Source organism: Rhipicephalus sanguineus, chromosome 11 (genome assembly GCF_013339695.2).
Source record: "Rhipicephalus sanguineus isolate Rsan-2018 chromosome 11, BIME_Rsan_1.4, whole genome shotgun sequence".
NCBI lineage: Eukaryota > Metazoa > Arthropoda > Arachnida > Ixodida > Ixodidae > Rhipicephalus > Rhipicephalus sanguineus.
Window position 1 is genome coordinate 56,042,463 of NC_051186.1, and position 13,595 is coordinate 56,056,057.

A 13,595-nucleotide genomic window follows, 5' to 3' on the forward strand; every position below is an offset into this window, starting at 1 on the left:
TTACGCGCGATGAGGGAGGAAAAGAATTCTAGTCACGCAGGAAGTTGTGTAATTGATCGGGAATGAAAAGAAGGGCAGAAAGACGTCCGCGGATATGATTGGAAAAGTGAAGAGATTGCAGCCTGTGGTGTATCGGGTGATATTATATAGCGCGATAGTCGGGTCTGCCCGCCATGCCGTTATACATTTCATTACACTTCCTGGGGGTGTTCAAGATGATCACGAGTATGGCTTGGCGGGCTAGTTGGTATTGCATTTTAGGAATGGTTACAGCGCACGCAGACGGGAACAGAGTGAAGAAGAAACAAGACACAGCGCTGAAATCTTGTTTCTCCTTCACTGTCCCCGTCTGTGTCATCGTAATCTTTCAAAGGTTCAAGAGGAGGCACGTTAAGTTTCGCTTCAAAAACTGATTCACGATATGCTCTACGTCATCTCCGAAATACTTCTTTCTTAGTGCGCTCGTTTTTAACCATCGACTCGAACAGAGATACCAAAGAACTATCACAGGTACATCAGTTACTTTCCTCATGCATGGCGATCACGGTGGCGTTGGCCACTTTCGCTTTGCAGGGGTACAGTCAGTAGCAGGGGTAATATCCCTCGACATCGTCGAGTTCAGCCATGTTGTCGAGCTCGCTGTCTCGTCTGCTCTGAATGGTTCAGAAGGATGCTGGAGCCCCTCTGGTTGGCTCAAGATGCCGCCATTGCAGTGTTTGAAAACACGGCGAAATTTGACGAACCACGATATATTGCGGCAGAAAGCCCAACTTCGCCTTATGGCTCTAAGCAGTTAGGAAAAGCCAGCTTTAAAGGCAACATAGCTATCGCCCGAGCCTCGGTGTTATTACACTGATACGCCAAGTTCGACGAGCCGGGTATCACTTTTATTTAATGCGTATCTGAAGTTCTTGTGGGTTTGCACCCCCGCACTACCATTTTCTTGCAAAATTCAATGCACGGAAATCTTGGTGGGGTGTCAGGCGCTGGCTTAGCCAGGGAGGGGGGGGGGGTCCTCTCGGAATTTGCCAATTTTGGACGTGTATATATACGTGTACACATACAAACGCACGAACATAAATAAAGTATGATTGAAACCCCTACAGCCCCCCCCCCCCTCCCTTCCTCCCTCGAAAAGGTCCCCGGTTTGGTTTGTTGAGCTGGGGTTGAGCTGCATAGGGGAGTGTGTGTAAAGCACAGGCGAGCGCTGCTTACTCTCGTGACAGTAGCGGCCCGTGTATCCGGCGTCGCACACGCAGCTCGACGTGGTTGCCGGCGCACTGCCACTGGCGACGCAGCGGCCGTGCGGGCCGCACACCGAGGCACCGCCGCCATGTTCTTCGACGGCCGCGCAGCCCTGCAGGGAAGCCGGGGACGAGCACGGCTGGCCTCCGGGATCGCCGCACGGTCGGTCCTGCGTGCAGTTCTTGCCCTGCGAGAAACGCCGTTCTAGTCAGGGAGGGAGTCAACGGGCAAGTTATAAGTGCGACAAAAAGACCGTCGCTGACAAAGGAGTTAGTCGTTGGCCCAAGAAGAAGAAGCTTTGTTAGAAGGAAACGGGACGTGGAGTATTTATTTATTTATTTATTTATTTATTTATTTATTTATTTATTTATTTATTTATTTATTTATTTATTTATTTATTTATTTCAATACCCTAAAGGCCCGGTGGGTATTACATAGGGGGGAATCATGACCAGATGCACACAAGTAGCAGAGAAACGAGAATGTTCTACTTAAAACGCTGTGTTAAACAAGCCGTGACTATATAAACAAACGCAATAAATGTACAACATAAATAAGAATAACACAATCGTAAATACATATGGATGGGGCCCCAAGTTTAGGGCCTCACTCGCTCGGCTGCTCGCTGAAAATGACCCAAAATTGTCAACTACAGCTGCGGGTTTGTAGTGAGCTGTGCCAACCACTGCTCTGTACTAACTTGTTTTCTTGCCTAGGAATATCTCTAGGTCCTCGGACTTTTTTTTTTCTTTAATTTAAATAAATTTGGATAGACGTTAGTTTGAATTTTCTACGAATGTCAATTTTCTCCTCTCCATTGAGTATTTTGTGAGGAACTCCGTGCCTTTCATGGCCAAGGATTTCACTCAAGAACTACATTATTGCCAACGAAATTTGGGACGCTTTGAGTGGTTTAATTACAGACCAAAACTTGTGAGTACTGGAATGGATACAAATGTGCTTCTTTACCTAAGTTATATGTATAGTACGGGTGTTGTTGGAGGGTGTTCGCATGGATACCAGACCTTTACCACTCAAAAAGGTGTTAAAATTTCCACCCTTTAATATGAAAGGAGAGTATCATATAAGATCGTCAGCACGGATAGGAGGAACCAAAACACCTTTTTAACACCCTTCACCACAGAAAGGTGTTAAAGTTAGCAAGCGCACCTGGTAGCGGTCTGTGCAGTGGCAGTAGTAGTCGTGCGCGCCCAGGCTGAAGCAGGAGGCACCGTGAGCGCACGGGTTCGGGTGGCACGGGTCCTCGTCCCGCTCACAGCGCGCACCTCCATAGCCCACGGGGCAGATGCACCGGAAACCCGGAGGCTGCGGCGACGCCACGCAGTCGCCGCCGTTCTGGCACGGACGCGCCAGGCAGCCGCTCAGATCCTGCGCGAACCGCAAAAACCAATGACGTTTCGGTAAAGGTGGACGTCGCTGTAGTGTACTTAAACTCAACAGGTCACTTGAGACCGAGACTTGCGAGGAACATTCGAGTTTGCGTGCGATTGGTGCACATTGAAAAAAATCGATTATACGCATAAGCGCGCGTTCTCTATTAGGGTAGGGGAGGGGGAGAGCAAAGCATCACCGCAGCCCCCCCACGGATGAGTCCGGAGGAAATGAGCTTCGGAATAAGTGAAAAATAAAAATTAAGCCACGGCGTGCTGCTACAAGGGCCTTCCTTTGCTCCCAAGATTTCCTGGGGGTAAAGGTGGTGAGTAAACTGTTCTTGGAACGGAACAACTGGGGTCCTCGGCTGCTGTTATTGTCAAAAGTTTACATGGTCCTAACCTTGCACATTAGACGATGACGGGACAGGTCCGACTAAGATGCGGAGTCGACTTGGCGCCCCTCCTGTGCATACGCCTACGATTATACGCATAGCTTACTTACGAGGCTCACTTCGTCACCACCGTATCATCATCAGCTGACCATAAGAAGTGCATTTTTTTCTCGTCAACGTTACCTGGCATCTATATCCGGTCCAGCCTGGCGCGCATGCGCACGCCCAGGTGCCGTTGCGCTGGACGCAGCTTCCGCCGTTTAGACACGCGGCCGGCAGGCAGCCCTGCGCACCGCGGCCCAGTTCGCAGTTGGTGCCGGAGAAGCCAGGCCGGCAGCGGCACAGGTACCGCTGCGCTCCCGCCGTGTGCTCGCAGGTGCCTCCGTTCATGCACGGCTCGTGGGTGCCGCAGTAGTTGAGGTCCTGGTCGCACAGGATGCCGCCCCAGTTGAGGTCGCAGATGCACTGCGTGGCAGTCCAGCAGAACAAATTACTCTCTGAAACTCGTGGATCAGGGACACATATGATTGCAAGAAGACACGGGTGTGTTGTATATATATTAGCAGGAAATATCGGATAACAAGCAACGCGGTTATCCCGGATCCCTAAATCGACTCGCCTGTAGAATGCGGCCCTATAGGTAGCGGCGCAAGAGCTGAAGGGAGCAATAAACCAATCTCCTTCTAGCGGTCTTACAATTCAAAGACGAGCTATATATATCGGCACGACTTGCATGGCTACAGAGGACGCTCTCGTTCCAGCAAGTATATTTCAATCTCCTTGGAAGGAATGTTATTTTCAATAGGCATGTTCTTTCTTTCTTTCTTTCTTTCTTTCTTTCTTTCTTTCTTTCTTTCTCTCTCTCTCTCTCTCTCTCTCTCTTTCTTTCTTTCTTTCTTTCTTTCTTTCTTTCTTTCTAATATTGTTTGCTTATTAGGGATGCCTTAAGTGTCTGCGTACTTCCATTTTCAGTTTGACTGATTTGTGTTCGAATGGCGAGGAACATTGTACATGCTTAAACCGACTCATTCGAAATTTGCCGCGTACCTCCGGTTACGATCGACCTCCCTGTCTTTCCATCCGTTCCTCCTCCCTCATCCGTCCAGTTCACTCAGGCGCGCCTACCTTCCTTCTAGAACCTTTTTTTTTTTTTCCTGTTTGCTGACCGCAAGGACGAAGGGTCGTTTTAAACAGATTCATTCATTCATTCATTCATTCATTCATTCATTCATTCATTCATTCATTCATTCATTCATTCATTCATTTTCCTATTTTCCAGTATACAGAGTAACATGTGAGCGAAAGCATTTACATTGGCCATTGGCAAAGCTCTCCGCTCTTATAAAAAAGGACCTCTGATCAAATCTCTACGGCCACGCTGCAGTGTCATGCAGATATACGCTGTTGTTAGCATTTCAAGGTGACGCTCGCTTTCTTGGCCATCTTATGGCGAAAAGGCGGTCACGTGACTCGACAAGGGTGGCGAAATGGACTTGTTGTGTCATCCTCTATACGTTTCTTCTTGCGTCCATCTTTTGTTGCGCTATCCAGATAATCATTTCATCAAAGTGGCTCACCTGCCAGGGCGTGTTGTTGCAGTATCCGTGCCGACATCCGGGGTAAGGGGCGCAGTGGTCGCACAGCTCGGACCTCCAGCCCGGTCGGCAGACGCACTCTCCGGGTCGCTCGCAGTAACCGTGCACGGGATGACATCCTCGGCGGCACACGGGCGTCTCGCACGTGGAGCCCGTCCATCCCGGCCGGCACTGCTTGGAGCCGTCGCGCGCGCACCGGTAGTGGCCGAATCGGTCGTCCCGCGGCTTGCAGAGGGTCCAGCAGCTGGGCCCGTAGTAGTTTGCGGCACACGTCACGCGTATGCGGTACGAGAGCTGAGCGGCGCGGCCCGGGTGCCGCAGCGTGTGCCACTCCTCGCTGGGCAGCACCAGGCCCGAGTAGGCGAGCCGCTCGATGGGCCGGTCCACGTCTGCGAGGCAAGAAATATAAATACACTTTAGTGTGTAGCCAAGTCACATCTGAACATGAGAATGGCTTCGTTATGTACGAAAATTCGTTATAAGCGTAGTGACACTGTATTAATGACAATACTATTTCTTCATTAACTTCGTTGTAACCGATTATTCGTTATATCCGCATTCGCTATATCGAGGTTTTACTGTAAGTGAATGGAACAAAACTGACGAAAGTTTACGGACAATGCTGATCTTCGGCCATGTTGGCGTGTTACAGCAACTGCAAAGCGCTTGAAAGGACAAGGACACCAGGAAGAACACAACACGAGCGCTAACTTTCAACACGGTATGATCAGCAAAACCTAAAAAAGATAGATAGTTCGTTGTCTGTGTGCGTGGTAAGCTGTACTGTGGCGAATGAGCGTCGCGTGTGCAAGCTATCTATGTGCTTCGATTGTCAAGTACGCTCACTTGTTGAAAGCTGGCGCTAGTGTAGTGTTCGTCGCATTGCAGTTACATTACGCACAAGCCACAGATTGAGTGGTCAGAGCTGTTGGCAAGTCATGGATAGCAAAGAAAGGGGGGAAGAAGATGGAGTGAAAGGTTTCAGCTGCCCCCTAATCTCTGTAACAGTGTACAAACACTTGTATACTCGCATGCGCACATATGATGGTGTCCAGTCTCTTGCCCATTCTTCCCTGAAGTTTCTTATCTTCAGAGCTAGATGTTGGATCTCTCTCCAGCATGTCACCTTAGTTTAGGTGTTTTTTTTTTCTTTCTTTTTTCTTCCCGGTGGTAGCCTCCCAGCCCACACAGCACACGACTACTGTGAGGTCTCAAGTGAGAAAAGTCCTCCTCAACCCCCCCCCCCCCCCCCTTCCGATCTCCCTGACTCTTCCACGCAAGAAAAACTGACATTTAGCAGCGGAAAGGCGAGAAATTCCCGCTAAATTACCGCGACACGTGTGTGGTGTTATGTATAGGAACACCCACGACTCGCAACACAAACGCCTCCCTTTGTCGCTGTGCTCGCGACGGCGTTTTGTTTTTAAAAAAAGCAAGCCTACGGAAGTCATGGCCGCGTGCCGAGCGCACGTGTGGCGATGACTTCTCGCTTGCTGCTGGCGTTTGGGTTGGTCGCGGAGATAAAGAAGAAACACACACGTTGCCGCCGAATGCGACTCGTCAAGCGTGCGCGTTTACGTGTGTGGCGGAGATCCAGCCTCAAAGAGAGAATAAAGAAAGCCCGTTTTCTCACTTGGGTTCTCGGAATCGCGTTTATGGAAGCCCGGTTTTCTAGTTCGCGCTAACACGTGCTGCTTCTTTGACTCGATTCAAACTTTATACTTCTCTGACACGATTCAAACTTTATAGCATAGTAGGACTGACAGTTGGTACGAATGAACTCTAAACCGGCGCGACGGAAACAGACAAAAAAAAAAAAAAAAGGGTTGGAACCATGCGAACACAAGCGGCGCTTGCATTCGTGTGGTTCCAGTCTTCTCGTCTCTTTTCCGTCGCGTTGTTTTCTTTAAAAAAGTTATAGCATAGCGCGAGGGAATCCGTGAGCGAGAACAACAGAACAGGTATTGTCCTGTCCTGCTAGTTCAGAAGTGAGCGGTGTAAACCTATACAGTTAATATAGCTAGATATATGAGAACTAAAGTTCTTTGTTCGCTTGCTAATCTAAAAGTCCAGTGCTATAGTTTCGGAATTAGTTCCGAGTATACATATGCTATTTTAACAGAATATTGCTCGTCCATTCCTTATCGTCGATGACATTTCTTTTTTTTTTTTAATGCGTTAGCAATGGTAGGGGAAAAATAGAAAGACCGTGAGTTTAAGTGTTGGCTGTCAACGTAATTAGGGGCAATACTAACCACTGGCTTAACCAGAAGGGGGTGTGGCTTGTGGGAGATCACGCCGCCCTCCCCTTCCCTTAAAAAAATTTCTGTCTACGCTACAGATACTAACTCATTCCTTTCGCATTTACCACTGAATTGCCACTGATTGCGAATTCTTATTTCACCATTGTTAAGTTGAAATTGCTTCTTCTTACCCCTAATTTCACCAACCTTTTTTCATGTCCCTCTTTTCGACAGCATGCATGGTGAAAAGTATCATGGTTCCCTGACGAAACTGTCGTCGTTCGACACATCCTTACTTTAACCACTCGTCTTCTCGCGTTACTGGCATGTAAAAGGAAGTAATAATAAAAAAACAGGAGAGCGTGGTCTTTGACGGAACACGTGAAACAGCGACGATTCATCCCCGGCGACCGATTCGACCTTTGACCCTGGACGCCTTTCGTACGTAAGGCAAGGTTGACAGCGTTCGCGTGCGCATCCTCCCGCAGCGTAGTACGGGTGTTTGAGCGTGCATTATTTAGACGCTGCACGCTATAGTGTGTACGCGTATACAGGATGACGTAGAGGGGATCACCGGTTGCCCGCCGGAAGTTGACAGCAGCGAAGGACAACCTTTCTTTTTTATTTTTGTTTCGTTTCTTGCCTCCCCACACTACAGCGAGAGGGGGAACAGTGTTTCTTCCGGGTTCCCTAAAAAAAGGTACGCGGAGGACCTGCTGTTCATGAACGTGCGGCCAAAAAGCTATCGGGACGGTATTATTTTGGGACTCTTGTGGCCGACCATCCCCGCCACAGATGAGACGAAGGCAAGCGAAAAAAGAAAAGGCGTTGCGTACGGGTGCATATACGACAAGCAATCCCCCCCCCCTCCCCACCTCCTTACTCGGCTTAGCAGGTTCTTTTTCTATACGGCGTTGGTTGTTGTGTATGTGGGCGTCGTCTTGTGCGTGTCGTGTGCTACACGGTTTGAGCGCCCGTGCTTATAGTGCCGCCACGTGTTTGGACGTCCCCGCCAGCAAAATAACGGTGTGACATAAAAAAGACCGGGAATATAACAGAGAGAGGGGAGAAAAAGTCAGTATGGAGGATGCTCCTGCATATATCGGAGTTGAGGAAAGAGAAAAAATATATCGAAAGAAATCCATGGTGGGAAGAGGAACTGAGGGTATTTTTTGTCTCTGTGCTCAAAGTACCACGTGGTGCAAGGTCAGGGTTGACGGGTCGATGACCGGGCGACAAACTGGCGGACTCCTTTGTGCGTGCAATACGCGGGACCCTTCTTGTCTCTCCCTGTGTTGCGTATGGCTGCGCACGTTTTAGCCGTTAACGTAGATTGGCTGTCAGGGCCATGTTTTTTTTCCACCGTGGCGACGAAAATGCCGGCACCATATGTTCCCGGCATGCGCTGATTTTCGGCTATTCGTTAAAATGCCGACCATGCCGATGCGGCGATGCACGGCTTACTTACGCCTCTATAAATCACAAAAAAATAGACCAAAAAATAGTGACAACCTGCACTATACGATACACTCATTAGAGTCGATGTTCGTCGAAAACATCTCATTGTGGCATTATACCTGCTGATATCTGTGAACAAATTTCGTATTCACTTCTTCTGTCCGGTGCTTCATTATATGCATATTCGTTATATCGCTACCTCCTTTAACATATATACATTCGTTGTATCTGATGTTCGTTATAAACGTGTAATCATGTCATTACGGAGGCGCCGCAGTGGTCTAGCGCTTACGGTGCTCGACTGCTGACCCCGAAAGACGGGGGTTCGAACCCATGCTGCGGCGGTTGCATTTCGATGGAGGCGAAATGCTATGGAGGCCCGTGTACTCTGCGACGTCGGTGCATGCATGTTAAAGAACCCCAACCAGTCAAAGTTATCCGGAACCCTCCGCTACGACGTCTCTCACAGCCTGAGTCGCTTCGGTACGTTAAACCCCACAGAACAATCAAACCAACCAACCAACCATGACCTTACAAGCTGATATTGGCGAGAAAAAGTTTCCACACGCGTCGTTACATGCGGAAGTTAGTGTTATCAATGCCTGTTGTATCGACGTTAGGCATGCTCCAAGTGGAACTTGTGAAGCGCGCGATATGAAAGCGTGCTTCACGCGTGTCAATAGCATATAACATTTTGTGTTTGAGACGGCGCATGCAATTGAACGTTCGTAAGCATATGCATGCACAAGTTCGAATAAGCTTAACGACCCGAGTTTTTGGAGTTCGTCGTCAAACGAGCCCAAATGCCATCATTATTGTTGTTGTTTTTTTTTTGTAAGAAATTAATAACAAACGTGCATCTATACAAATCAAAGCTGTCTTAAAGTGTCGCGAACCTGTTCCGCCCGTTTAATCATAATGCGGTCATCGTGCCTTCGTTGCCGAATTCTTACGTTCAGTGCAGAGTGGAATATACGAGGTTTAATTACGCTGGTAGACTAAAAAACGAAATGAAGACCTTCATCGACGAGCCAGCCATTGGACTGATTTCTGATTGTCACGATCGCTTTTTAATTTATCCTCTAACCCGCCACGGCGGTCTATAGCACTATAGTGCTCGACTGCTGACCCGAACGTCGCGCGATCGAATCCCGGCCGCGGCGGCCGCACTTTCGATGCAGGCGAAAGTGCTTGAGGCCCGTGTACTTAGATTTAGGTGAACGTGAAAGAACCCCAGGTGGTCAAAATTACACGGCGTCCCTCATAATCGTATCATGGTTTTGGGACGTTAAACCCCGACAGTTATTATTATTAATTTATCTTCTTCTCATCGCAGCAGCATCGCGCGAAACACTTTTAAGGTGCCGTGCCGCATACCATAAACGCTTGCGCGATTCTTTTCCGACACATTAGCCACGGAATCTCCGTAACCCCTGCGGAGATTTTTTCGATTTAAACCTTATCATCAGAGGTTCGCAGTGGCATCTCGGAGTCCGTGTTCACGACGCGTATGCCGCAGTTAATGACCTTTAAAAAGGAAAGAAAAAAGATCGCGTTATGCAGGCAGAGAAGCCTCGATTTCTGAAAAGTCTATGCTTGCTCATGACCCGTGTAAGTACTCTAGGGCCACACTTAAGACGCAAAGTAAGGCTTCTCTTTATAGGTTGTTTTGTTGGATCTTGTGCCTTTGCTGTCACTAGGGATGCATGTCTCGACTGAAGCCGTTCCTTTCAGGCATTTCTGGTGCTCGCGAAGGAAGCGAAGAGAGAGATTTTCAGAAGAAAGTGAAGAGAAGAGAAAGAAGAGCAGCACGCGGTACTGAAAGGGTCATTTCTGAGCAGATCCTCGTCCCGATTGTGACATGACCAAGCAGCCCCGATAAGCGGGCCCTGATGGAAGAGTTTCTTTTTCGTCCACTGCTCATAAGATAAGGGTGTATGTACGTATACGTGGTCTTCGTACGTTTCCGCAGATTCGCTCGTCAAGCGAAGGGGCGGGGCGTTGGTTACAGCTGCTGCTTGCAGTCAGTTGCATATATATACATATTCGGTCGGTCTCTTAGCCACGTCGGTATGCTTTTTCGGGGGAAAAAAAAAAACGAGGGAATCTAGTCGTAGGAGGAATGAGCGTGGACTTCTCGAGAAAAACCACGTAAATTTTGGTGAATCGTAAAAAGAAAGAAACCATAAAAGAAACACGCACACACACGTGCGGAGAGAAAATGCCTTCGTCGGAGCAAGCGACGAGCGGAGGTGCTCTGTCTTACGTGGAAAGACCTTCAGGTGATTCCTAAAATAGCGAGGTTGAGAAAGAGGGGGGTGTCCCACTCAAAGTGAGACTGTTTAAAAGGGAGAGGAAGGAAACTAGACGATAAAAAAAGTGAGTAAAAGAGAGAAGCTTCATTTGTCTTGAGGTTTTAGAGAAGAGTCTCACCGCGAGACTGATCTTATCGACGATCGCGCGGTGGCGCTGTCGGTGGAGCGCGCGCCCTTATCGCCCTCTGCTTGACGGCCATGCGTACCGCTCCCGCATTCCGCAAAAGCGACTCCTAGCTCCCCGTATGCTGCTGCTGCTACTGCTGGTGATTTACATTGGCTATTCATTTATTTATCCTTTCTTTTTCGCTGCGGTTTCGGCGAAATTTGCAGTATTCGAAAGCGTACTATTCCAGGCTCTCCGCGTCGTTAGCCGGCGCGCGGACCTTTGCATGTGTGTCCCTTTTTCTTTTGTCGTCCCGCTCTGTGCGTGCAAGCCTTGAAGACGACGATGGCGGCGACACGAAGACGTGCTCGCGAACGTCACTGACGACTTGTAGGTACTGCGTCTCGCTCGCACAGATAAAAGAAAGCGGCGCTTTGTTACCCTCAGGACGAAAAAGACCATTAATTTCTCTCTGCTTGAAGGGGTTTTTTTCCCGTGTGAACGGGAACAGCGAGCTATTCCGCGTGTGTGTGTCTCGTGAGCAATGTGTCTCTGATGTTCACGTGTCTGACAGTTATGCGGCGCCAACTACTGTAGCTGCTGGTTCTTCGAGGTGGTGTTGATTGCAGATCTCGTAGAAATGTCTTCTAACGTATACCGTCGAAGTTATGTCCCCGCCGATGCTTTTTGCGGAGAGAATACCTGGATCGTAATCATCATCGTTAGCCAGATTCTGACTCGTGTCTTCAATTTTGACAGTTGAATGGCTATTTTTGTGTTGCACGCAGGGGTGTAACAACTCACTTGTAGTCGGTTACAACCTAAGCAAGGGATTCAGCTCCGCCCAACCGCGGCGCGCCTGCCCTTCAGTTGTGAGAGTGGTGCTAGCTTGTTTCTGCTCGAACCGTACTTCTTTTCGACTAATGTAACTACTACGCATATTAAGAGTTAAATGTTCGTCGTTAGCACCTAAAACATTAGGTTGGCTGAGCAGCGATGCCGGAATCCCTGATGAAATTTACCAGGACGTTCAAGTTTCTGTCCTAAAACCAGTGACACAAACGTAGATCTATATGGAAAAGTCAGCTATCTGAATCACTCTAGAAGTGCTCTACGTCACGAAAATAAGTCATCGCAGTTGGACGGCTCATGCCAATTGTCTATGGCAGCTACAGCGACGGCAGGGGGAGGAGCTGCCATTTATTACTTAGGTTGTAACCGTGTATAGTACAGGTATTAACATAGAAGGCTGGTGTAATGTACTCACAGGGTTCAGTGTAGTTGTTGTGATGTAGCGCCTCCAGGATGAGCGTGAACGATCTCTGCGAAAAAATAGAAAGAAGAAACGAAAGGTAAGCAACCATGTTTTTGTCGACAGCAGATAACATACGATACAATGGCACTCACGTGTGAACATGCATGTACATACACCTGTAATACACGTTACTGTAATCAGTTGTTTAAGGCAAAAAATGTTTAATTGCTGAGGACACTGGCGTGGAAGCAAAGAAAGCCTGAAACAAGAAAGCCCGTGACAACCCAGAAATCCCACCAAAATGACACAATGCTCTGTGTTATAACTGACAAAAGCTTAATAGTGCAACTTGTCGTTCGTGAAAGAGGATTCAGTATAAAATGCAGGAGTGAATCACTATCGAGTTCTGCGAGAGATTGCAGCTTTTTGTAGAGCATAAGTGCAATGCTGGAAAACTCCTTAACAGTTATGTCTCAGGAAATTATCGCACGCGCAAAGCAAGGTATCCCTGTCTGATGATTTTCTATTGCAAATGTGATGTCGCACGACCCCAAAAAAACAAAAAAAAAGCACTTAAACTGATGCGTTCCTCGCGAACTTTAGGAAGGGATAATAATGAATAAAACACGCTGCTGCGGTCAGTGTGACACAGCTTGCGAAGGCCTGAAGCCATGCTTGAAGCTGTCAGCTTCGACTGGGGCAAAACATTCACGCAGTCGTCGGCCAACGATTTCCTGAATTGTGAAACAGTTCTCACTTGTCGATGCCTCGCGAGAACGCCTCCCGCCCCACATATTTTTTTTTGCTCTCAACAAGTTGAGCTGCATCGAAGAGCTGGATACCATCGGTTGGTGTATGCGGAAGGAAGACTTACGGACTGTATACTGCTGCACTGCATAGTTCTTATAGCAGTTAGCACCAGTGGCTGTGAAAGTGCGGCTTGCGCGTCAATTATCCCATGAGATCACTGTCGCTTGGTACCTTCATTGCGTTGAATGCATCAGCATCTAATGGTCGACGCAAACAAGGATCATTAAGCTCGATTTTTCGGTAACCGGCCGGTCGGGATACATACGGCAGTGTATGCTAATAAAAGACGCGCGCTCGAGCATTGTCGCCAATTGACAGCGCTGTGGAACTCGCTTGTGTTCCTACTGTGCTGCCAATAACCCTGTTCATGAACTCAAGATTGGCATACATGCAAGACACAAAGAAAGCCTTCTGCGCCAGCAGACATCGTCTGTGATTTTAAAGCATGTTCGATACAAGTCTAATTATAGCGCCCTTTTGTTTCGCCTTGCATTGGTCCTACCGAAAGAAATAAAGACAAACACCGAACCAGCGACAAAGCTAGAAATAACCAGAACCCGGGATTCATTTTTTAAAAGCTGATTTCGCCGCCACTCTCCCTCTCATTCCCTTCTCGGCGGCGCGCGTTCGTGCGATCAGGCCGGAACCGGAAGCGGTCGTCCGCCGCGCGTGCATGCAGTCATCCTATCCTCGTGGGGACCAATTTTTTTTCCTGGAGCAAGCGAGTCCCAAATAGACAGGTATAGTGGAGGGCGGTGGGGGACGATGGCTGATGTGGTCCG

The 13,595-nt window shown here is 48.4% G+C and overlaps 1 protein-coding gene across 1 annotated transcript in view; it reads right to left on the minus strand.

Moving 5' to 3' along the window:
• Positions 1-13,595, minus strand: part of LOC119373703 (protein jagged-1a) — a 124,138-nt gene that overhangs the window by 14,585 nt on the left and 95,958 nt on the right. Inside the window, exons 2-6 of the mRNA XM_037643766.2 lie at positions 12,016-12,070; positions 4,609-5,015; positions 3,215-3,496; positions 2,416-2,634; positions 1,216-1,432 (exon numbers count right to left, since the gene is read on the minus strand). Of these exons, the coding sequence (XP_037499694.1) occupies positions 1,216-1,432; positions 2,416-2,634; positions 3,215-3,496; positions 4,609-5,015; positions 12,016-12,070 (1,180 nt within the window). The remainder of the gene's footprint in view (positions 1-1,215; positions 1,433-2,415; positions 2,635-3,214; positions 3,497-4,608; positions 5,016-12,015; positions 12,071-13,595) is intronic.